At 29.2% G+C, this 24751-nt stretch overlaps 1 protein-coding gene across 4 annotated transcripts; it reads left to right on the forward strand.

Annotated features, from left to right (window-relative positions):
* The first annotated feature begins 2945 nt into the window (after nt 1-2945).
* psidin (phagocyte signaling impaired) lies at nt 2946-23602 on the forward strand. Of its 4 annotated transcripts, none has more exons than XM_075290128.1 (11): nt 2946-3008; nt 3618-3810; nt 7768-7992; nt 12556-12749; nt 12823-13121; nt 14973-15135; nt 15203-15475; nt 15543-15738; nt 15802-16949; nt 22850-23039; nt 23111-23602. In XM_075290128.1, the coding sequence occupies exons 2-11, from the start codon at nt 3753-3755 to the stop codon at nt 23293-23295; spliced, it is 2931 nt and encodes a 976-aa protein (XP_075146243.1). In that variant the 5' UTR covers nt 2946-3008; nt 3618-3752; the 3' UTR covers nt 23296-23602. The 4 variants fall into 4 exon arrangements, with proteins under 4 accessions (XP_075146243.1, XP_075146242.1, XP_075146244.1 ...); XM_075290127.1 differs by having other exon boundaries at nt 2952-3130; XM_075290129.1 differs by having other exon boundaries at nt 2952-3121.
* Nucleotides 23603-24751: the final 1149 nt, after the last annotated feature.

Raw genomic sequence — 24751 nt, forward strand, 5'->3', positions numbered from 1 at the left:
AATTCAGTTCCAAAATGGATTCTATAATTCAAAATTGTTCGGAATACATAGATTCTAGGAACAAATATAAACCCAAACCATGGTGGGACCCCGAGGCCTCAAGATTATTTCGAAGGCGCAATGCTCTTAGATTGAAATATCACCGATACAGAACTTATGAGAACTGTCAAGATTGGATTATGGCTGACAATGAATTGAAGAACTATATTGGAACTTTAAAGAAATCGAATTTTCAAGCCTTCCTCTCTGAAGTCTCTTCGGCTTGCTCTCCGAGGGAGGTTTGGGATAAAGTGAAGAACGTGCGGAAATTTGGTAAGGAAAAAAATATAAACAACATCTGGAATGAGGAACAGAAAGAGTGTTTTATCAATATGGTCACAGAATCTGCTCCCATTAACATCCCGCCGCCGCTCTCAACTGATTTTAAAAATAGAGACCCATTACCTCAATTCGGAGTATGTGATTTTGAATCGTTCATTAGATCAAGAAATCCCGGATCTGCAGCTGGTGCTGATAAGATAACTTATGAAATGATTATTAATTTAAAGGACTCAGACAGAATTGCGTTTTTCGAAATCCTGAAGAAGCTTTTCGAGGACGGTATTTTTCCTAATTCCTGGAGGAGAATTCTTTTAACGCCGGTCCCAAAGAGGAACAAAGATGCCACCATGATCGTAAACTTTAGACCGATATCGCTTCTGAGTGTACATGTCAAATTAATAGAAGGTGTGCTGAAAAATCTGATTAATGAACATATCAGATCATTTAACCTGCTCCCTGAACGCTCTTATGCCTTTAGACCTCATCATTCGACAGCCATGTGCATAAACGACCTTGTGAATTTTGTGGCCGACCTGAAGTCGAGGTCAATGCATGTAATGGGTATGTGTGTTGATGTGGAGAAAGCGTATGATTGCACAGATATAGAGGTTCTGAAGGATGTCATGGAAATTTTGGGCTTTAACAGTCACATTACTTGGTGGATCTATGAATTTTTTAGAGAAAGGATATTAATTTGCGGGACAAAGTCGAAAGAGACATTTGGTGGACTAGCTCAAGGGAGTGGGCTGAGTCCAATTCTTTTTAACTTATACACCATTTCACTTCATCATGTCAATTCGAGTCAATGTCGTTTATTTCAATATGCAGATGACTTTGTTTTGATCTGTTATGACAAGGATTTTAACAGTACCAAGACATTGCTTCAGTCTAAAATTATTGACTTTAAGGCAAGATGTAATGAAAAGAGTCTTAATTTCAACATGGCCAAGACAAGTGTGGTTCACTTTAACAGAAGACAACGAGATTTGAACATATGCGTTGAAAACACACTCCTGAATCAAGTACAGGAAATGAAATACCTAGGTGTGGTGATCTCGACAAATGGTTCGTCGAACGAACATGTGGACTTTACGATCAGGGAGATTGAAAAGAAATGCCGCTTCATGAATATTATCAATGGGTGTCGTTTTGGAGTGCATCCGATTAAGGCATTACTTTTTTATAAAGCATTTGTGAGGTCGAAAGCTGAATATGGAGCCTCGGCTCTTTCAAATATGTCTCAAGTTGCTTCTGGCAGAATTAAAAGTTGCCTTAATAATGTCCTGAGAAAGGCCCTGGGTCTCATACGCACAACACCTGTTTCAGTCATATATCATATGGCTGGTGAATTGCCTCCTGACAAGAGATTTGAATTGGCAACGGCAAAGGAACTAATAAAAGTTTTTGCGTTGAACCTTCCGGCAAAGGAGATAATGGCTGTTCGGGATCGTCCATTGAATTCTAGTTACTACAGAATCTATCATCAATTCCAGCATATTTTTGAAGACGTCGCACAGATCTCTGAATCAATCATTAAGCCAAGTAATATAAAGTTTGATGAGGACTTTTTCAAAGGAGCTGTCAAAAATAAGGCTGAAGCTAGCGTTGAACTGGTTAGGAGTCTGAGGTTGGAGAAGGAGGCGGATCTACAAGATAGAAAGTTTGATTTAATCTTCACGGATGGCTCAGTGCATGCTGAATATACGGGGGCTGCTTTCTACCACCAGGCTTCTGGTTTGGTTCAGGCCTTCTGTGTCACCAAAAGACTGTCTTCTATGTCGGCGGAGCTTGTTGCGTTATATAAAGCTCTTGAATTTGCTACAAACAACGGGCTGACAAATATTGCATTTTTAACGGATAGTCTAGCTGGAGTTCAAGCGCTTAAAAACAACGGAGGACTTAATTTTTTGGCACATCAATTTCTGGCTCTTGCAAATGAACACTGTGGAAGCATCGAAATACATTTCATTCCCGGGCACATGGGAATACCTCACAATGAGAAAGTGGATGAAGCAGCGAAAAAGGCATTTGAAGAGGGATGGCGTTTAGATTTGAAATGGCCCTTAGGTGATGCTATTCGTACAATAGAGGAAAAATTGTGGTTGAAATGGTCAACGGAATATATACAAGAGGCGTCAGTACGAAATTCCTGTTACTTCAGAATCTTTCCGACGGTGCGGAAGAAGCCGTGGTTCGGTAATGTGGCAGTGAATACTCTTCAGTGTAAAGCAATTAATAGAATACTGAGTGACAATGCATTCTGCAATTCTACACTTTATAAGGTGCGAGTAGCTGATTCTCCAGAGTGTGAGTCATGTGGTGGGGTGGAGACCCCATCCCATGTGATTTTTGAATGCCCTAGATTTTTCTTGGAAAGAACGCACTTCACCGAATTGGATGGTATATTTGATATTGAACAATTTGTTGACAAATTTGGTATAGAAGGTTTGAGCATTTTAGCGGATTTCTTGGAGAAGACTGGTCCATGCATTTAGTTTCATCACAGCATTGCGATGTCTATTAGTGTTGGCTTTGTGATTCCGGGCCAAATAAGTCTTCCAATAAGGGTGTTTTTTTTCATCGGCATTGGGAGCAACTTAAAAGGAAAAAAAAAAAAAAAAAAAATAAATAAGTCTGCTGCCGGTTAATTTTTATCTGAAATAAAAGCTAAATTTTTAAACAGTGGAGTAATAACATAAATTATAATATATAAGGAACCGCTCTAAGATATCTAGCCGAATACATTTAGACTATTTTGGATTCTATAAATTATACATTTTCAATGGAAATAAAATAAAAAGTACCAAGTGTGAGAACAACGTGATAGGCCGTACAAGTGAAAAAAAAAAATAAAATAGAACATATTTAACGCGTTGCCATTATACTGGCAACGAAAAATAAAGTCTATAATTATATTTTGTGAAACCAAGTGCTCCACAAACACAATAATACATACAGTGTATATATTTAAATACATATATATATGCAACAATTATGTATATAATAAAAATCAAGTGGCCGACTATTTTGATCGCATATAGCTTAATTTACTAATTAATAAATAGCTACCTTAGTGACAAATATATAAGATAATATAAGTAATAAAATTGGAGTATTGCATTCCCATCGCCAACTTTTTGTTACAAAAAAAACTTACACCCAGCCACCCACAACACCTTGTTGTTGTATTCTTGAATATCCAATATCTAAAAGTGTTAATGATGTATTTTTTCTTTGTATGTGTGTGCATGCATGTGAATATGCCTAATGCTCTATGAATGATCATTGCATTTCAGGTTACAGTGTAAAGCGCCAAGAAAAGCGAAAGCAACTTAAACAACAAAAAGATAGAACCATTTGCCACTGTCCTAAATCACCATAATAATAGTTCTAGGTTACAGTATATAGTGCCATAACTAAAGACAAAAATTATGGCACAAAACGTGCAAGATCCCGCTGTGTCTGAAAGACGTCTTCGACCTATTTACGGTAAGTGTAATAGAATATTAGCTGTGTTCACGCACATTTCCTCTAAAGTTTTTCAGAAAAAACTTTTGCATATTCGAAAGCTCTATAAAGTATATAAATTATTATGAATAAAATCAACATATAATTCTTGCAGCAACTTGGAGATAAAGTGATGATAATTCTTAGGTTCATATTAGGGCTGTCACCCGGGATAAATCCCTTCCCGAAAATCCCGGGATTTTTTATTTTAAATCTCGGGATTTTCGGAATCCCGAAAAAATAATTGATTGTTTATTAATAAATTGGAGTCTTCACTCATTGTAAACGGCTCTTAGATTTCATACCTGGCAAATAGAGTTAACCCTCTAATGCCCAATCCCGCCTTTAGGCGGGCTTCGTAAAATCAGGAAGCTTTTAGTAAAACACACCTTAAGACAACAAAAATGGGTAAAATAAAAAGAAAACTTAATAAAATCTGGTCAAGAGGCTTTGTAGCATATACTGAATTTTACCGCATAAATTTTTCTTGTTTCCTTTTCTTGCTTTTGTGTCTTTAACATTGAATATTTAATCAGCGGGAAAAAAATTGGGGCATTAGAGGGTTAATAAACATTTATGCTACACCTTGAGTAAGAATTTATTATACATGAGGTGTACTAAACAACTTTAAACTATAAAGATTTTACAATATAAAAATCCATCAAGTTCTCATAAGAAAATAATTCATTTGAGTTTATGTGAAATGGAATTCGTACCACATAAAATAAAAAGCAACGATAAAAGGTCCGTCGAATATATGACAAGTTCGCGTTTATCTGATAAAAATTTGGATGCCTTGATATTTTTACTTAAATCGAAGTACAAATGGATTATCACAAGTATATGAAAATAGCATAATCTAACCTAATACTTAAAACGTTTTGATGTTTTTGGTTAATAAAATTGAATTAAACTAAATTGGTTTAATGTTCAACAATTTTTTGGCGACAGACATTAGAACTATTTATGACCTGAATAATTAGTTAATATTAGTTTTTGGGCAGTGTCGCCTAGATTTAAGGTGTGTATTCGATAGGGTTTATTTATGAGCGAAACATACGGTATAATTCAAAGAGTTGGCGCAAGAAGAACTTGTAACTTGTGCTGGATGTTTTGCATATAGACCTCTGTAAGGTGCATAAAAGTCGCCATAAATATAGCTAACATAGACTGATTTCTCTAGATTGAGACGATTTGCTTAAATTTGAATATTTGTTGACTCGATCGCAGAAGGTCTTATGGGTTATGGAGTAATCAAACGATTTACCAATTATAAATCATTTCATTTATTTCACACAGTAATATAATAAGCCCAACGGGCCAATAAACTATACTACAAACAAGTTATCAATAGTTGATATGTATAATAACAATAATAAAAGTCTAATTTTTTGTAATAAATCATTGGTGATTGTAAATCTTTGACCGCATGAACAAGCCTATTATATAGATTCTATTGTAATCAATGAATTTTTTGTTGTACATTTACCTACCTATTTATAAACTTTTCATTATATTATATTAGAATTCGAAAATTGGGTCAATATCACTAAAGTATTTTGACGTGAAGACCGAAATTTAGCCAAATGAATCTTCAATTTTTTTACAGGGGGGCCAAGAACGAAATTCCTACAGAGAACTTACAGAAGTTGTGTATTCAAAAATATTACAATAATAATTATTTAATCGACATGTACTCATAGTTTGTGGTAAATAAAAAAGAAAAAAAAAAACAAGTAAATATGGCCGTAAGTTCGGCCAGGCCGAATTTTATGTACCCTCCACCCTGGATTGTGTAGAAACTTCTACTAAAGTCTGTCATCCACAATATAATTACTTGGTTTGTGGTAATAATGGAAAGGTACTTTAAAACTCCTTAATATCGTCTTCTAAATTGGAAGTAAATATTGGGCAAAAAGACAGATTAAAAACCAATATAATTCAGTTCTTGACCGGTATGAATTTTTGCGCAGTAAAAGAGAGGCATAAGTGAAATATGGGGATTGGTTTATACGGGGGCTATATACAATTATGAACCTATATTGTCCAATTTTTGTGTAAATAGTACCAAATTTTAGAAAAATCTAATGAAATTGCTTATCCAGGAAGTAGTAAAATCTGGGAATCGGCTTATATGGGGGCTATATATATTTATGGACCTATATGGAAAATTTTTGCATGGTTGTTAATGGCCATATACTTACACAACATAGAAAATTTCACCCGAACCGGATGAAATTTGCTCCTCCAAGAGGCTCCGAAAGCCAAATCTGGGGATCGGCTTATATGGGGGCTGTATATAAATATGGACCAATTTTTGCATGGTTGTTAGAGTCCATATACTAATATAACGTACAAAATTTTAACAGAATCGGACAAAATTTGTTCCTCCAAGAGGCTACGAAGGTAAAGTCTGGGGATCGATTTATAAGGGGGCTATATATAATTATGGACCTATTTGAACCAATTTTTGCATAGGTGTTAGAGGTCATATACTAAAAACACGTACCAAATCTGATGAAATTTGCTTCTACTTGAACCTCCGCAAGACAATTTTTGGGATCGGTTTATATGGAGGGCTATATATAATAATGGTCCGATATGAACGAATTTTGCCATTGTTATTGGAGACCATATACTAAAACCACGTACCAAATTTCAACCAGATCGGATGAAATTTGTTCCTCCTAGAGCCTTTCCAAGCGAAATCTGGGGGTCAGTTTTTATGGGTTTACGACGTAAGGCCATAAGCGTAGGAAGGCCTCTGGGGAGGGGGCTTAGACCCCCCCCAGAAAAATTTTAGCCCCCCCAGAATTTGAAGCTCTATTTATGATTTTCCATTTTTCAATAAATGTCAATAGTTTTTTTAATTTTTATAACAATTAAACAAGTATATACAATCGCACAAAGTTCCGCTAAAGACTTCCATGAACAATCGAATTACTTGGGTTGTGGTAGCAGTTGCCGATGGCAATGTTTGAAGTCAGATATTTATGAAATAAAGCTGTGGTTGACCTTTTGATTGATATATTGATATTAAAACTATTCTTTCATAAATTAATATCTTAATAATGCTGCGAAAAAGCGTCGCCAAAAAAGTAGTGAAAATGTTCGTTTTGGGTCTAGAAGTGGTGCAAAATTGGCGGAGAAGCAATGAATGTAATATGAGCTTGTCATAGGACAAATGTCCACCGTTTTAACAGCCGTTGCAATGAATTTGCATCACTTCTTAAGGTGAGATCCGAATTCAGTGTTTTGAATGTGAATTTGAAAATTTTGTGATATTTTCCCAAATAAATAATTTTTTTTATTGTTTTTATGATTTTTAATGCATTCTGACGCTTGTTTGAAACGTTTTTCCTCGAATAATTTCCAAAATTATCGATTTTTCTATAATGGATTTAGCAGTTTTATGGCAAAATTTGAACTACTTTTAGTTGCTTTATTAACACTCAGAAATGTCACCAGAATTACTGAGAGGGGACAATCCACCACAATCCACTGGGGTTGTATACAAGCAATGCTATTGCTTGGTGGCTCCAGCCTGGTCCAACCTGGAATTGAACTCATGATTAATTGGGATAAATTCCTAAATTGGAAGCTTATTTATATGAACTTTCAGTAAATTTTAATTTCTGTGTCATTTTATTCTTTATTCATACTGATACTCAAAAATGCCTTTGTATGTATCATATCTATCATCCCCTTTTCGTGATATTGTGTAAAATAAAATAGTTGTATTCATTATCACTATAGGCAAACATAATAAACTAATTAATTGTATACCACCGACCGATACATCACATACGGCAAGAGATTTGCACTTGAACATTTAATATTTATTTCATTCTAAAATTGTTTATGAATACAATATATAATTGGGATGTGTATTGCAGAAACTATTAAATTATATTATTTTTTTCCTTATTCTAATTTCAGATAACTTGGAGGTTGGCAACAATCGCAAGGCCCTACAAGAAGCAGACAAAGTCTTAAAAAAGCATCCAAATCAATTATGCGCTAAAGCACTCAAAGGTCTGGCGCTATTACGTCTGGGACGCTATGAGGAAAGTCATGCATTTTTACAAGCAGTGGCCAATGAAAAGCCGGTGAATGATGCGACACTACAAGTACTGTCATTTTGCTATAAAGAATTGGAGCAATGTACGTGGGTAATTAATCAGAAAAATTTTAAATTTTCAGACAGCAAAAAAAAAATTGTGAACAAAATTAAATTTTGATATGCATCTCTTATCGAGCAGCTGTTGCCTGCATTTTGTTACAGTAGAGCATAAAGATAGAATATGAGAGCAAAAATATAATTGAAGAAATAAGTACCATCTTTGTCATTATTAGATTAATTAGGGCTGTTAAGCGAATAATTGAAAAGTTCGATTAGTTGATTAATTGAAATTACACTTTTTCGAAGATCAATTAAAATCGAATAACTGCAATTTTGATGAAGAAGCGTTTTAAAAGTTGATTTTTATTACCATTTGTGCCAAGGTGGTTCGATAAGTACGTAGCCGTAACAACTTTAACCATTTGGTGAATCTATATACGTTTAATTGTGGTCGTTTCATTACCTGAATATTATCCGGTGTGGTGGAATGCTTCGTAGTTGAATGCTCCGTCTACGTCTTTTTTTTTTGTTCTTTTAGTCGAAACAGTTTCTGCTTCCGTGTTTCACGAGGAGTTATCCGCATCCACTACCACTATAAGATCGCAACGATCACAGGATTCTACTATGTCCAATTATGGCGCCGATTCCAAGCTAACTTGAAAAAATGGTCCTGTAATTTGGAAAAAAAAAAATCCTTTCAATCTGGACAAATTGGTCCCATCCTCGGCTTTGTCTTGATATATCCCTGAATTCTTTTTTGTTTTCAAACATAAAAAAGTCATTCGATGTGCACAAATTTGGAGTTCATCGCTCCAACTAAAGAGGCAAACAAGTTGGAAAACCGCTAAATACCTCTCCCACAACCCTCTTATTTATAGTCAAGTATAGTCAATATAGTCTTATTTATAGTCAAGAATTGACTCAAATTAACTTTCCAGACCTTCTCTTAGGTGTTCATAATAAATCCGAAACGAAAATAATAATTTCGAAACTATTTCGATTGTGAATATGGCTCATAATCTATTTACCCCTACCTAAACGAAATGTAGATTATGACGAATAGAACTAAACCTTATACGTATTGCTGAAAATATGTTTGTCGGATACCTTGAGAACATTTTTAAAATTCTTTTGCAAGTAATTAGCTTGTCATGTTTTGGCTAATGGCCAAAATTATGTTGCTAAATAAACATTCCTTGATAGCCACAAAAATTAGAATATAAGAGTAAGGCTATGGTCACACTAGTCAAATATTTGACCAAAATGAGTGTCAAACAGTTTTCCAGAATCATTTTCCAAATATCTGGATATGATTTTTGGCAAATAATCCTACCATTATTTTATATATCCAATATGAGCTAAAACTGTTTGCTGGTTTGGCTGTGGCGACCAATACTTTTTCGATTTCTGTCAAATATTTGCCCAGTGTGACCATAGCATAATTGATACGTTTTATTTTTTTATTTTATTTTTTAACTAAAGGTTGATTCAATGGATATTTTTTGATTGAATGGAATGGAATATTTTGTAATCAATCCTCTGGATCTTTTCCATCCATCATTTGAAAAGATTTGATAAAAATATAATTGTTGCCATATATATTTTGGAATTCTAATTTAATACCCATCTTAGGATATCTTTTCCTTCTTTATTCTAAGCTTTCTAAAGGTGAGTATTAAGTTCGAGTTTAGCCGCTAAAATCGCTAAAGTGAAAACTAAATCAGCAAGAAAAAGGCATAAAACTATACATATTTGTTGCAAATTTTATTATATCTTGATGGGGAATCGCCTAAAGCAAATTTTCACAAAATTTTTATTACTTAAACTGGATTATTAAAGAAAAGTAATCGTGAAAAAATGACGATTTTAGCGGCTAAACTCGAACTTAATACCCACCTTAAGAGAAAAAAGTAATATATTTTTCGAAACATAAAGGAATGGACAAATGGCAACAATTGGCATTGTTTGGTTATAGGTCTACTAATTACTTAAAGGCCGGTACTACACTCATGATCAATTTTACAATATAAAGCAAAACAAAAAGTGCATTTCTCATTTTTTTTTGTAATCATATTTATACAAAAATCATACATTTTACATTATTATTAAGTAAATAAAAAATATTAAGGAACATTAAGAACAAAAGGCAAATTATAGGCTGCTCATAATAATAGGTAAATTTCTATGATAATTTAACATTTTACTGACTTAACATATTTCAATCTGTGAGTATTCAAAAAGGGTTAGTAACCAGTAAACGACCTCGATTTTGAATCACTTTATTCATCCTGTTTGGCATACTGCAGATTAATTTTTGGCATGTTTCTGGTTGCATTTCACACCATGGTTTTTTGGTTTTCTACCACAAATCATCCTTACTTCTAAAAATTTCTTTCGATAACTTTCTCTTAAGTTCACTCCAAAGATTTTTTTTGGATATAAATCGGGCGATCGACTGGGCCAGGTCAATAAATAAACATTTTGTAAACCAGTTTTTGACCAATGCTGAGGTATGCTTTGGGTATTATCTTGTGGGAAAACTCAACGCAATGGCATTTCCTCGATTGTCTCTGTAGCCCATAGCATTCATGGTATTTTCTATTCGAAAAATTGGTCCTACCCCATTCCATAAGAAACATCCCCAAGCCATAGGTTAGGTTAAAGTGGCAGCCCGATTAAGTTTCAGGCTCACTTAGACTATTCAGTCCATTGTGATAATCCCCAAGCCATAATATTTCCATCTCCATGTTTCACAGTTTTTTTAGTGAATCGTATGTGATATTCTTTTCCCTTAGGACGTCGGACATTTTTCTGGTAGTCATTTCCAAATAAACTTATTTTCGTTTCATCGCTCCAGAGGATATTTCTCCACTTTTTTCCCCCTTCTTCACCACTCCAGTTTATTCGCAACATTTAGTCTCATAGCCGTATTCTTCTCAAGCATTAGTGGAACTTTTCTTGTTATTCTTCTACGAACTGATGGCACACTGATTACATTTGCTATTTCGGCACCAATAACTTTGGAAGATTTAAAAAGATCCTTTTTGGAAATTAATATGTGTCGATCAGTAGCCTGAGATGTTTTTTGGGTCTACCCTCCACCTTAAGATGGGGGTATATTAACTTTGTCATTCTGTATGGTGTAAGTATAATGTCTCTAACAACCATGCAAAAATTGGTCCACATCGGTCCATAATTATATATAGCCCACATATAAACCGATCCCCCGATTTGGCTTGCGGAGACTCTAAGAGAATCCGATCCGGCTGAAATTTGGTACATGGTGTCAGCATATGATCTCTAACAACCATGCAAAAATTGGTCCACATCGGTCCATAATTTTCCCCAATCACACAAAAATTGGTCCATATCGATTCGTAATTATTTGTAGACTTTCCTATACATAAGCAATTTAATAAAACCGTTAGCTGTCAAAGAAGAAATAAAAGTAGGGTTGCCATATTTTTACGATAAAAGAAGCATTTACGTTACCATCTTCGCGCCAAACAAACATTTTGTAAAGCGTAATAGGATTTTGAAATTTATAAATGATTATTATAATTTTTTAATTTTTGTACCTATTATGTTCGGTTTTCATGTTAAACTGAACATAGTACTGGCTTTTAGGCGCTATATACAGATCATCCGGTGTAATGAGACAATAATCGACTAATGACTAATTGATTTTTTTTGTCGAAAAGTCGACTTTCTTTAATCTTCAAGTCTGTAAGTCGATTTATCCAAATTTTGGAAACTTCGACTTTTCAAATTTTATAAAAGTCGAGGGGTCGAATATACGATTTTTCAATTTTTCTAAACATATCGTCTTTTTCAAAACCGAAAAAAAAAACTTTCGAAAGATCAAAAATTCGTCTTTCCTATTCTGACTATAAATTCCTAATCTGACGCCAATTCGGAATTGAATGAATTGAAAAAAAAAAACGCTGTTAGCGCCAATTCTTTGGTATTTCTGGGTAGAGAAACAATCTATTTTTCGACAACCGACATTTTGTCAAAAATCGTAAAGTTGAAGTCGATTTTTGCAATGTTCAGAATCTAATTTTGTATTTCTTGCTAATTGATATTTTATAACGACCGAACTTTTAAGAAAAAAACGAAAAGTTTAATTTTAATTGAAAGCAAAATATTAAATAGCTACTTTTTACGCTGAAAATTCAAGTTAAAAGTTGACTTTTTCAAATTTGGAAAAAGTCAAAAAATCGATATCTTCAAAAGTCGATTAGTCGAAAGTCCAATTTTTAAAATTTTCATTGTATTTTTCGATTCTCGTTACAATCTCTGGGGTGGTTTCACTTGGAAGTTCTTTCGGATTCGGCTAGTCAAAGGACACTCATTGTCTCTATAAAATTTATTAAAATATAGAACATATTTCATAATGAGAATAACATACCCACTGTCACGACCAATAATGATCAGCCATAGAAAAAAAATTTAATTATGTTGTGCCCATTAAATTAACATTGTTGTAAATTGCACCCAAGTATTTTACATTTAGCATTAAGTTCTTAAAGAGTGAGGACCAGAAATTCATAATAAAATAATACATTTTTTTTTTTTTGTTATATTTCATATCTTCTTTACAGTGGATAAAATAGTGGAAATCTATAATTATGCTGTTAAACAATCACCTAACAATGAAGAATTACTGGCCCATCTTTTTATATCACATGTCCGCATGGAGGATTTTAAATCTCAGCAATCTGTGGCACTGCAAATGTACAAAGTTCAGCCCAAAAATGCATACTACTTTTGGGCCGTCATGAGTGTAGTATTACAGGTTAGTATTTTTGCTGTTGTTGTTTCTTACTAAAAAAATTTGAACAAAATATTTAATTTGTTGTGTCTTAAAGGGCGTACGTGGTCCAGAGAAGGATACTCCTGCAAAGCGTAAAATCTACTTATCTTTGGCCCAGCGTATGGTAGATAAAATGATTCAAGAGAACAAATTAGAATCTGAACAAGAGGCATTTTTATATTTGCATATTTTAAAACTACAAGAAAAAGATAAAGAGGCTTTAGATTTTCTCAATGGACCAGTGTGTGAAAAAGTTTATCCTGGTGCACCTATCTATTTAAAAATTGATCTATTGAAAACTCTAAAAATGTGGTCCGAATGTAATGAATTGCTGAAAAGTTTGCTGAAAGAAGAGTAAGTATCGATTTTCTTAAGATATTGGGAGGACATTTTTAATTTTCGATAGAAATAAAATTTTGACAAAGTTTTTTATAGAAATAAAATTTTGACAAAATTTTCTACACAAATAAAATTTTGACAACATTTTCTATAGAAATTAAATTTTGACAATATTTCCTATAGAAAATAAATTTTGACAAAATTTTCTATAGGAATAAAATTTTGACAAAATTTTCTATAAAAACAAAATTTTGACAAAATTTTATTTTAACAAAACACGAAATTTTTTCTATAGAAAATTTTGTCAAAAAAATAAATAAAATTTTATTTCTATAGAAAATTTTGTCAAAATTTTATTTCTATAGAAAATTTTGTCAAAAAAAAATAGTAATAAAAATTTGCTAAAATTTTATATCGAAATAAAAAGTTGAAAAAAATTTCTATAGAAATAAAATTTTGCCAAAATTTTCTATAGAAATAAAATTTTGCGAAAATTTTCTACAGAAATAAAATTTTGACAAAATTTTCTACAGAAATAAAATTTTGACAAAAATTTTCTATAGAAATAAAATTTTGACAAAATTTTCTTTCGAAATAAAATTTTGACAAAATTTTATTTCGAAATAAAATTTTGACAAAATTTTTCTATAGAAATAAAATTTTGACAATATTTTCTACAGAAATAAAATTTTGACAAAATTTTCTATAGAAATAAAATTTTGACAATATTTTCTACAGAAATAAAATTTTGACAAAATTTTCTATAGAAATAAAATTTTCACAAAATTTTCTATTTGACAAAATTTATATAGATAAATAAAATTTTTGAGAAAATTTCTATAGAAATAAAATTTTGCCAAAATTTTCTATAGAAATAAAATTTTGACAAAATTTTCTACAGAAATAAAATTTTGGCAAAATTTTCTATAGAAATAAAATTTTGGCAAAATTTTCTATAGAAATAAAATTTTGACAAAATTTTCTATAGAAAAAATTTTGACAAAATTTTCTACAGAAATAAAATTTTGACAACATTTTCTATAGAAATTAAATTTTGACAATATTTTCTATAGAAAATAAATTTTGACAAAATTTTCTATAGGAATAAAATTTTGACAAAATTTTCTATAGAAATAAAATTTTGACAAAATTTTATTTTAACAAAACACGAAATTTTTTTCTATAGAAAATTTTGTCAAAAAAATAAATAAAATTTTATTTCTATAGAAAATGTTGTCAAAAAAAAAAGTAGTAATAAAAACTTGCTAAAATTTTATATCGAAATAAAAAGTTGAAAAAAAATTTCTATAGAAATAAAATTTTGCCAAAATTTTCTATAGAAATAAAATTTTGACAAAATTTTCTACAGAAATAAAATTTTGACAAAATTTTCTACAGAAATAAAATTTTGACAAAATTTTCTATAGAAATAAAATTTTGACAAAATTTTCTATCGAAATAAAATTTTGACAAAATTTTTCTATAAAAATAAAATTTTGACAAAATTTTCGACAGAAATAAAATTTTGACAAAAATAAAATTTTCACAAAATTTTCTATTTGACAAAATTTATATAGATAAATAAAATTTTTGAAAAAATTTTCTGTAGCAAAAAAATTTTGACAAAATTTTCTATAGCAATCAATTTTGGAAAAATTTTCTATAGCAAAAAAAAAATTCACAAAATTTTCAAGATATGGATTCGGTCCTTTTGACAAATTTCAATTCAAACATTTATTTAATCAATTAAGCCCTCTTGGACCATATAAGCTATATGCGTATAGTTTTATGATCTGTATTTATCTTTTTAGCAACTGTTTTTCTTTAAATTTTAACTTATTCGGCCCATCTTTCTATTTCCTTTAGTCATGATCGTTGGGATTACCATAAGGATTACATAACAACATGTTTTGAATTGGACTCTCTTCATAAATTACAAAATAATATTGAGAAAACGGATGAAGAAAAAGATAAAACAGAGTGTGATACGACGAATCCCATAGAAGAATGTAAACACTTTTTAACAGAGGTAAGATGACACATTTCATTCCATTATGTGATAACAAAAAATTTTAATATATTTTTTTTAATTCAAGTTAATCGAATCCTCAGAAAAGAAAATCAGAGGACCCTATTTGGCACGTTTAGAATTACATCAGCGTATGCGTCAGCATAATTTAGATGCTAAAACATCTATGGGAGAATTCAGCGATTTAGTAATTGATTACTTCCGTCTATTTGGCGATAAACCCTGTTGTACACATGATATCTCGCTTTTTCTACCGGCTATAAGTTTAGAAGAACGAAAGGATTTAGCTAATAAACTTTTGCTTGAAACTGGTATAACCTCTACTAATTTACCCAAGGATGTAAGTAGGACACATTTGGTGCAATTAGATTTAAATGTTACATGTAATGAATTTTATTTTATTTTAGAAAGAACAAATGCAAAAACACATTTGCGCTCTACAAGTATCCCGAATTTGTGGTCTACATTTGGATAAAGACATAAATCACCGTTTAGCCTTTTTCACATCCCTGAAATTACGCTATGAGCATGGTCTTAGTAATTTTGGCAAAGATTTACTTCCCACAGATATGGGTCCTTCGGATGCCTATGCATTGTTGGCAGGTTTGTTAAGAAAATAAAAAATAAAAAACACTTTCTCTACATTAATTCACTTTATTTTTTTAGCTAACGTCATGTATGATATTAGCCAAGAGGAACAAAAATCCGATAGAATTTTTGGAGCTCTTTGTCTACTGCAGTATGTCTTGCGTAACAGTACCAGTAATTTCCATGTAAAACTTTTAAGCCTTAAAATTTTCCATATGTTGGGTTGTCTTCTGGGGGCCCAGGAAATGTATGAATATTTGGAAATCAAACAAATCCAACTCGACTCTATGGGTTATGTCCACTGTAACCCCATGATACTGGCTGGACGATTCTCCATGGCTCGTTCGGTTTATGATACTACATTGAAATTTTTCACAAACAGTTATAAAGAACGCTTGGAGTATATAGCATATGCCTATCGTTTTTGCACTTTTTCTAAACTCGAAGAGTTTATGAACTTCAAAGAACGTCTTACGAACAGTTTGCATTATGTGGCTATTTCTGTAGAGGCTCAATTAAGCGATTTGGTTATATTGTATGGTAATGTACAACAGAATCTTAACACCTATATGATTATGTCCATAGATCCTGCTGAGGATCGCATCTCATGGAATGAGTTACGTGACAATCGTGATTTAACTGCCATGATTAGATGGGATCCAATTCATTTAGTTGACACTGATCGTGAACGTAGTGAATCGTTTAAGCAAGAGGTTGAAATATTGGCGATACGATCTTTGATGTTACGTTTGATAGCCGCCTTTGTTGATTTATTTCATCCAAATTTAAGTGTAAAATATTGTAGAGCCGCTGCTGCTTCTGGTCCAAATTTACAAGATTTGAAAGATGCCTTGCCTGGTGGTGGTGCCAAAGAAACTGCTATTATTGAATCATTACGAGACTCGTGGTTGGCTTTGTTTAAACGTTTGCGGTCCGCTGAAGATTTAAAACCGCTGCCAAATCGTTTTCTAGTCGATTTATTGCCAACACGTTTGCATTTATTACTGGAAATGCCATATGAAAAATTCTTTAGTGATCTATCACAAATGGTCATTGAAATGTTTGTGGGCAACACCAATTTACCACTGCAATGTAAAGTTGTCACAGATAATGTTACACAGGTTGTAAATACAATCGAAGCTACAATCAAGGAGAGTAATGAAGCCACAACCGATGGACTGTGGAGGAGAAGAGAATGGCAGAGCAAAGTTGGTGCCTGTTTAGAGGTAAGGTGGTGTATGCATTTTTAACATTCGATATTTTGTGTATGATCTTAATTTTGATATGTTGTCAAAATGTTCTCAAAGTTTCAAATTCTTTATATATTCCTCCGCTTATACTAAAGCTCAAACACCCATAGTTTATAAAATAAGGTTTTCAGCAATATTGTTATAAACGCCTTTAAATCTTTGTGTGCAATTGGCATCCTATTTGCCCACTTGCAAAAAGTTCAATTGGAATATTTACATATGACGATTTTATTGTCCGATTTATACCAATCAAGCCCACACCCAAAATTTATTTTTGGGTAAAATTAATTATTGTCATCGAGCCAAATATAATCTACCAACCATATAATCTAATCAACCAAAAACAACCAAACCAAATATCTTATTTTGCAAAATTTTGTCAAAATTTTATATTTATAGAAAATTTTATTTCTATAGAAAATTTTTTCACAATTTTATTTTTATAGAAAATTTTGTTAAAATTTTATTTCTACAGCAAATTTGGTCAAAATTTTATTTTTATAGAAAATTTTGTTAAAATTTTATTTCTATAGAGAATTTTGTAAAAATTTTATTTCTATAGAAAATTTTGTAAAAATTTTATTTCTATAGAAAATTTTATTTTTATAGAGAATTTTTTCAAAATTTTATTTCTATAGAAAATTTTATTTCTATGGAAAATTTTGTCAAAATTTTATTTCTATAAGAAATTTTGTCAAAATTTTATTTCTATAGAAAATTTTGTCAAAATTTTATTTCTATAGAAAATTTTTTCACAATTTTATTTCTATAGAAAATTTCGTTCAAATTTTATTTCTACAGAAAATTTGGTCAAAATTTTATTTTTATAGACAATTTTGTTAAAATTTTGTTTCTATAGAAAATTTTGATAAAATTTTATTTCTATCGAAAATTTTTTCACAATTTTATTTCTATAGAAAATTTTGTTCAAATTTTATTTCTACAAAAAATTTGGTCAAAAATTTATTTCTCTAGACAGTTTTGTTAAAATTTTATTTCCCCGTGTAAAAATTGGAGGATCCAATCCTATCTAATAATATCAAATTGGATCAAATTGGATCAAATTGGATCTGTTCAGATATTGGTTCAGACATAATTAGATATGCACAGATATGCTATATATGGTGCTAGATCTGGTTAGATATAACTGCAGATCTCATCATATATAGTATAATATCTAATTATATCTGGCATATCTAATAATATATACTTGGATAGGACCATATATAGCACTATATCTAATAAGATATGGTAGATATAACATCATATCTGACTATATATGGGGTTAAATACGGTCCAAAATATAATAAAAAAAAATCATGAACAAGTTAAAAAGATTTTTGAAATGCACGTCTAAACCTCAATGTCATTATGTCAAATGTCAACGCCGTCAGGGGCATCACTTCTAAACAAATTTAACCCCAGACTAGCAGAGAAAATTTAGAAATTTAATATAATTGTTTTAAATGTGTTCCTTTGATAAAGTTGTGGAGATTATGTAGGTAAGTAGATTGTATTTGTTATTTCCTTAGTAGTCATTTTCATATTGTTTTACTATTTTCTAGATTTGGAAAAAAAGGAAACCTCAGTGGTGTACTGGTTAACATGCCCGCCTTGCATTCAAAAGGTCACGGGTTCAATCCCAGTTCCGACCAACACAAAAAATTATTTCGGCGGTGGATTATCTCCTCGCAGTAATGTTGGTGACATTTCTGCTTCAAAGATTCTCTAAGTTGTTTCAGCGCAACGTGAAATGCCGATAGGACTCGATTATAACAAGGAGGTCCCATGTTATTGAGCTAATTATTGAATCGAGCAGCAGTCAGTGATAAGTGAGATGTTGATTACTGTGATGTCATGATGGTCTGAATAGTATGTATGAGCCTAAAATAACAGCCTATCGCTATACCTAACCTAATCCCGAATACACTTTAAATGTGAGTATTAAAAGCAACATAAAATTATATGGCAATTTTTATTGCAACTTAAAGAAACATGATCCAAAACAATACTAATACTTGCTTACATAGTTCAATATATTCCCATATTTGTTTATTCCTATATTTGTTTAATAATTGTTTTTTTACTTAATTTCATTGCAGATTGCCTTAACGCTGTAATACTTTAGTCGCGTGTCTAAGTCCAAAGCAGAAGAAACAAACGAAAAAACCCTTGGACAACACTCTAACTCAACTGTCAATACTCTTAAATAGCTTTGATGGATCAATTTAAATTAAACATATTTATTATGCACATACTTTTTGTCTGTATTATTAAATAAAACAATTGATCTAATTTTATATACAAATTATGGGCTTTTATGTGTTGAAAGATCTCGAAAGATACAATTGTATCAAATAATATACAATTATATCAAATTAGATCTGATTAGATGTGTCTCATTTTTGAGATCTGATCAGATCCAATTTCATAGTATTTAGATCTGACCAGATATAACCATTTTTCGGATCTGCTCAGATCTGACCATATCTTGGCTCAGATCTAACCATATCAAATCAGATCCCCCAATTTTTACACGGGTCTATAGAAAATTTTGATAAAATTTTATTTCTATAGAGAATTTTGTAAAAATTTTATTTCTATAAAAAATTTTATCAAAATTTTATTTCTATAGATGTTTTTTCAAAATTTTATTTCTATAGAAAATTTTATTTCTATAGAAAATTTTGTAGAAATTTTATTTCTATGGAAAATTTTGTCAAAATTTTATTTTTATAGAAAATGTTGTTAAAATTTTATATCTATAGAAAATTTTGATAAAATTTTATTTCTATAGAGAATTTTGTAAAAATTTTATTTCTATAAAAAATTTTATCAAAATTTTATTTCTATAGATGTTTTTTCAAAATTTTATTTCTATAGAAAATTTTATTTCTATAGAAAATTTTGTAGAAATTTTATTTCTATGGAAAATTTTGTCAAAATTTTATTTTTATAGAAAATGTTGTTAAAATTTTATATCTATAGAAAATTTTGATAAAATTTTATTTCTATAGAGAATTTTGTAAAAATTTTATTTCTATAAAAAATTTTATCAAAATTTTATTTCTATAGATGTTTTTTCAAAATTTTATTTCTATAGAAAATTTTATTTCTATAGAAAATTTTGTAGAAATTTTATTTCTATGGAAAATTTTGTCAAAATTTTATTTTTATAGAAAATGTTGTTAAAATTTTATATCTATAGAAAATTTTGATAAAATTTTATTTCTATAGAGAATTTTGTAAAAATTTTATTTCTATACAAAATTTTGTCAAAATTTTATTTCTATAGATTTTTTTCAAAATTTTATTTCTATAGAAAATATTATTTCTATAAAAAACTTTTTCAAAATTTTATTTCTATACAAAATTTTGTCAAAAATTTATTTCTATAGAAAATTTTGTCAAAATTTTATTTCTATAGAAAATGTTGTCAAAATTTTATTTCTATAGAAAATTTTGTCGAAATTTTATTTGTATAGAAAATTTTTTCAAAATTTTATTTCTATAGAAAATTTTTTAAAATTTTATTTCTATAGAAAATGTTGTCAAAATTTTATTTATTTCTATAGAAAATTTTGTTAAAATTTTATTTCTATAGACAATTTTGTCAAAATTTTATTTCTACAGAAAATTTGTCAAAATTTTATTTCAATAGAAAATTTTGTCAAAATTTTATTTCCATAGACAATTTTGTCAAAATTTTATTTCTAAAGAAAATTTTTTCATGTTATTTCTATAGAAAATTTTGTCAAAATTTTATTTTTATAGAGATTTTGTCAAAATTTTATTTTATAGAAATTTTTTCAAAATTTTATTTGTATAGAAAATTTTGTCAAAATTTTATTTGTATAGAAAATTTTGTTAACATTTTATTTCTATACAAAATTTTGTACAAATTTTATTTGTATAGAAAATTTTGTTAAAATTTTATTTCTATAGAAAATTTTTTCAATATTGTATTTCTATAGACAATTTTGTCAACATTTTATTTCTATAGCAAATTTTGGCAAAATTTTATTTCTATAGAAAATTTTGTCAAAATTTTATTTCTACTGAAAATTTGGTCAAAATTTTATTTCTATAGAGAATTTTGTAAAAATTTTATTTCTATAGAATACTGTGTCAAAATTTTATTTCTATAGATTTTTCAAAATTTTATTTCTATAGAAAATTTTGTCAAAATTTTATTTCTATCGAAAATTTTATTTCTATAGAAAATTCTTTCACAATTTTATTTCTATAGAAAATTTTGTTCAAATTTTATTTCTACAGAAAATTTGGTCAAAATTTTATTTTTATAGACAATATTGTTAAAATTTTATTTCTATAGAAAATTTTGATAAAATTTTATTTCTATAGATAATTTTTTAGAAATTTTATTTCTATAGAAAATTTTGTCAAAATTTTATTTCTATAGAAAATTTTGTTAAAATTTTATTTCTATAGAAAATTTTGTCAAAATTTTATTTGTATAGAAAATTTTGTTAAAATTTTATTTCTATAGAAAATTTTTTCAATATTGTATTTCTATAGAAAATTTTGTCAACATTTTATTTCTATAGCAAATTTTGGCAAAATTTTATTTCTATAGAAAATTTTGTAAAAATTTTATTTCTATAGAATACTGTGTCAAAATTTTATTTCTATAGATTTTTTCAAAATTTTATTTCTATAGAAAATTTTGTCAAAATTTTATTTCTATCGAAAATTTTGTCAAAATTTTATTTATATAGAAAATTCTTTCACAATTTTATTTCTATAGAAAATTTTTTTCAAATTTTATTTCTACAGAAAATTTGGTCAAAATTTTATTTTTATAGACAATTTTGTTAAAATTTTATTTCTATAGAAAATTTTGTCAAAATTTTATTTCTATCGAAAATTTTGTCAAAATTTTATTTATATAGAAAATTCTTTCACAATTTTATTTCTATAGAAAATTTTTTTCAAATTTTATTTCTACAGAAAATTTGGTCAAAATTTTATTTTTATAGACAATTTTGTTAAAATTTTATTTCTATAGAATACTGTGTCAAAATTTTATTTTATTTCTATCGAAAATTTTGTCAAAATTTTATTTATATAGAAAATTCTTTCACAATTTTATTTCTATAGATAATTTTTTAGAAATTTTATTTCTACTGAAAATTTGGTCAAAATTTTATTTCTATAGAGAATTTTGTAAAAATTTTATTTCTATAGAATACTGTGTCAAAATTTTATTTCTATAGATTTTTTCAAAATTTTATTTCTATAGAAAATTTTGTCAAAATTTTATTTCTATCGAAAATTTTGTCAAAATTTTATTTATATAGAAAATTCTTTCACAATTTTATTTCTATAGAAAATTTTTTTCAAATTTTATTTCTACAGAAAATTTGGTCAAAATTTTATTTTTATAGACAATTTTGTTAAAATTTTATTTCTATAGAAAATTTTGATAAAATTTTATTTCTATAGATAATTTTTTAGAAATTTTATTTCTATAGAAAATTTTGTCAAAATTTTATTTCTATAGAAAATTTTGTCAAAATTTTATTTCTATAGAAATTTTTTTCAAAATTTTATTTCTATAGAAAGTTTTGTCAAAATGTTAATTCTATAGAAAATTTTGTTAAAATTTTATTTCTATAGAAAATTTTGTTAAAATTTTATTTCTATAGAAACTTTGCGAACATACAAATCTAATACCCACGATTTCAAATCTTTTCAATTAAGCGTTGTCAACAATTTGTTGAGAACTTTTATTGGGGAATTTCGGTTCAAATTATGAATTTTTAAGGAGAGCATGCACTACAATGGCTCCTTTTTGAGATCGTTACGAAAATTGCTAATATAAATCTCTCCTTCGCTCGTTCTATCTTCAACAGATGATCTCCCTTTATGCCTTTGTACTTCAAGCGATTTATGAAAAATTACAAACATCTACGAAAACCAAGCAAAAACGAAAACCCAATACCGAAGGTGAACAAGTAATGCATGAAAAGGAACGGTGTCAATTAACGATAGAAGTAATGCGACAACTTAAATTGGAATTTCAACGTTGTGACAAACTTTTAGGTAAGACACCCCCGTTATATGTTATCTACACATTATAGTGATATTCAAATTATTGTTTCAATTTTCTATAGGGAGCTGGAATACACCCACACTGCCAAATGATCTATTTTCATTTATGTCCGGTATGTCCCTTACGCCCGAAGTGGAAGCTACTCTTATCGGTGATGTAGTATCAACATTCAGAGAATCACATGATTTCATGATTACAGAATTGAAGAATCTATTAAAGGATAAAATACGCATGCTTACAAAGTAGAACAATCCGTTTATATACTACATATAAAGGTCGAAGCCATATGTGAGCTATCAACAAAAAAAAGCTTTTTAAGATACGGATTAGTAGTCTTTATAAAAATATTACTGCCGCATAGCTAAATTTCAATATGGCAAGAATATAGGGCGGCATTTGGGATTCTAATACATTTTTTATATATCCTTAATATTTATAAATACGTTGTTCAAACATCATCATTGATTTATTAAAGAAAACAAACCTTTTGCTGTGCAAATTTTTTTAATTACACAAAAAATCATGTGTATTCGCATTGTAGAGAATATGAAAATTGTGTTTTTTTTTTTTTTTTTAATTGGGTAAATATATTTTTGTATAAAATATAAATTAATATATCCCAAAACATATGTTTTAGACAATTTATACAGTTTTCGGTATTTAATTTTCAAAATCTCTTTAATGTAAGCTCCTTATGTATACAGTTTAAAAATATTTTCTACTTTGCTTCGAAATTCTTAACCTTAATTTTAGCAGTCGCGGTTAAAGTTTTCTAATGATTTGTGGTTTTTAGTTTATTTTTATTAATTAAAATAACGAAAATGTGTGGTACTTCCACATTTAATCCATTCACTTTTTTCCATTTTTTTTTACAAGTGTTTTTAACGACGTTTTAAATTAAACAATTTTTATGGCAAACAATTTAAATGTTTGTTTGCCGTAGTCTCCAAAAAGTTTTTTACTGGGACAACAGACTCTATTAAAACAATTTGAGAGGGTTTCAGCTGATTATACCATCGCTTGAGATGGTAAAATACATCGGTTGCCCATTTGTAATTCAAAAGATGTAATCTCTAAAGAAAACTTTCATTTATCCTTCACCTCTTCGTAGGAAGACAATTCAGACATTTAAAGCTTACAGTTAATAACAAAACGAGATAATTATTGCAATTTTAAGTATTACATTATTACAAAATATTATTAAGTATTACAAATCCCTGAAGTTTTAAAAAAAATTTAATTTTTTAAGATTCAGCTGGAATTTGGATTTTCTAGGGGTGACCACGAATTAAGCTCATTTTCTCTCTAGGACGCATATTTTAGAACATATGAGCAAAAGAAGTATTTCATAGAAAAAATTAGATTTTTCAGGATTTGGATGTAATGTTGGATTTTGGATTTAAACTTTTTTTCGCTCTAGGGTGCATAGTTTAGGAGATATGAGAAAAAAAATTAAATAAAAAATCGATTTTTAAGAATTTGGCTGGAATTTTGGTTTTTCTAGGGGGAATCAAGAATTATGCTTCTGTGACCACTAATTAAGCTCTTTTTCGCTCTATGACGCATAGTTTAAGGGATATGAGCAAACGAAGCTTTTCCTATAAAAATGTCGTATTTTCGGGATTTGGGTAGAATTTTGGGTTTTCTAGGGGGTGATCACGAAATAAACTCCTTTTCGCTCTAGCACGCATAGTTTAGGAGA

The sequence above is a fragment of the Haematobia irritans genome, chromosome 1 (assembly GCF_050003625.1).
Source record: "Haematobia irritans isolate KBUSLIRL chromosome 1, ASM5000362v1, whole genome shotgun sequence".
NCBI lineage: Eukaryota > Metazoa > Arthropoda > Insecta > Diptera > Muscidae > Haematobia > Haematobia irritans.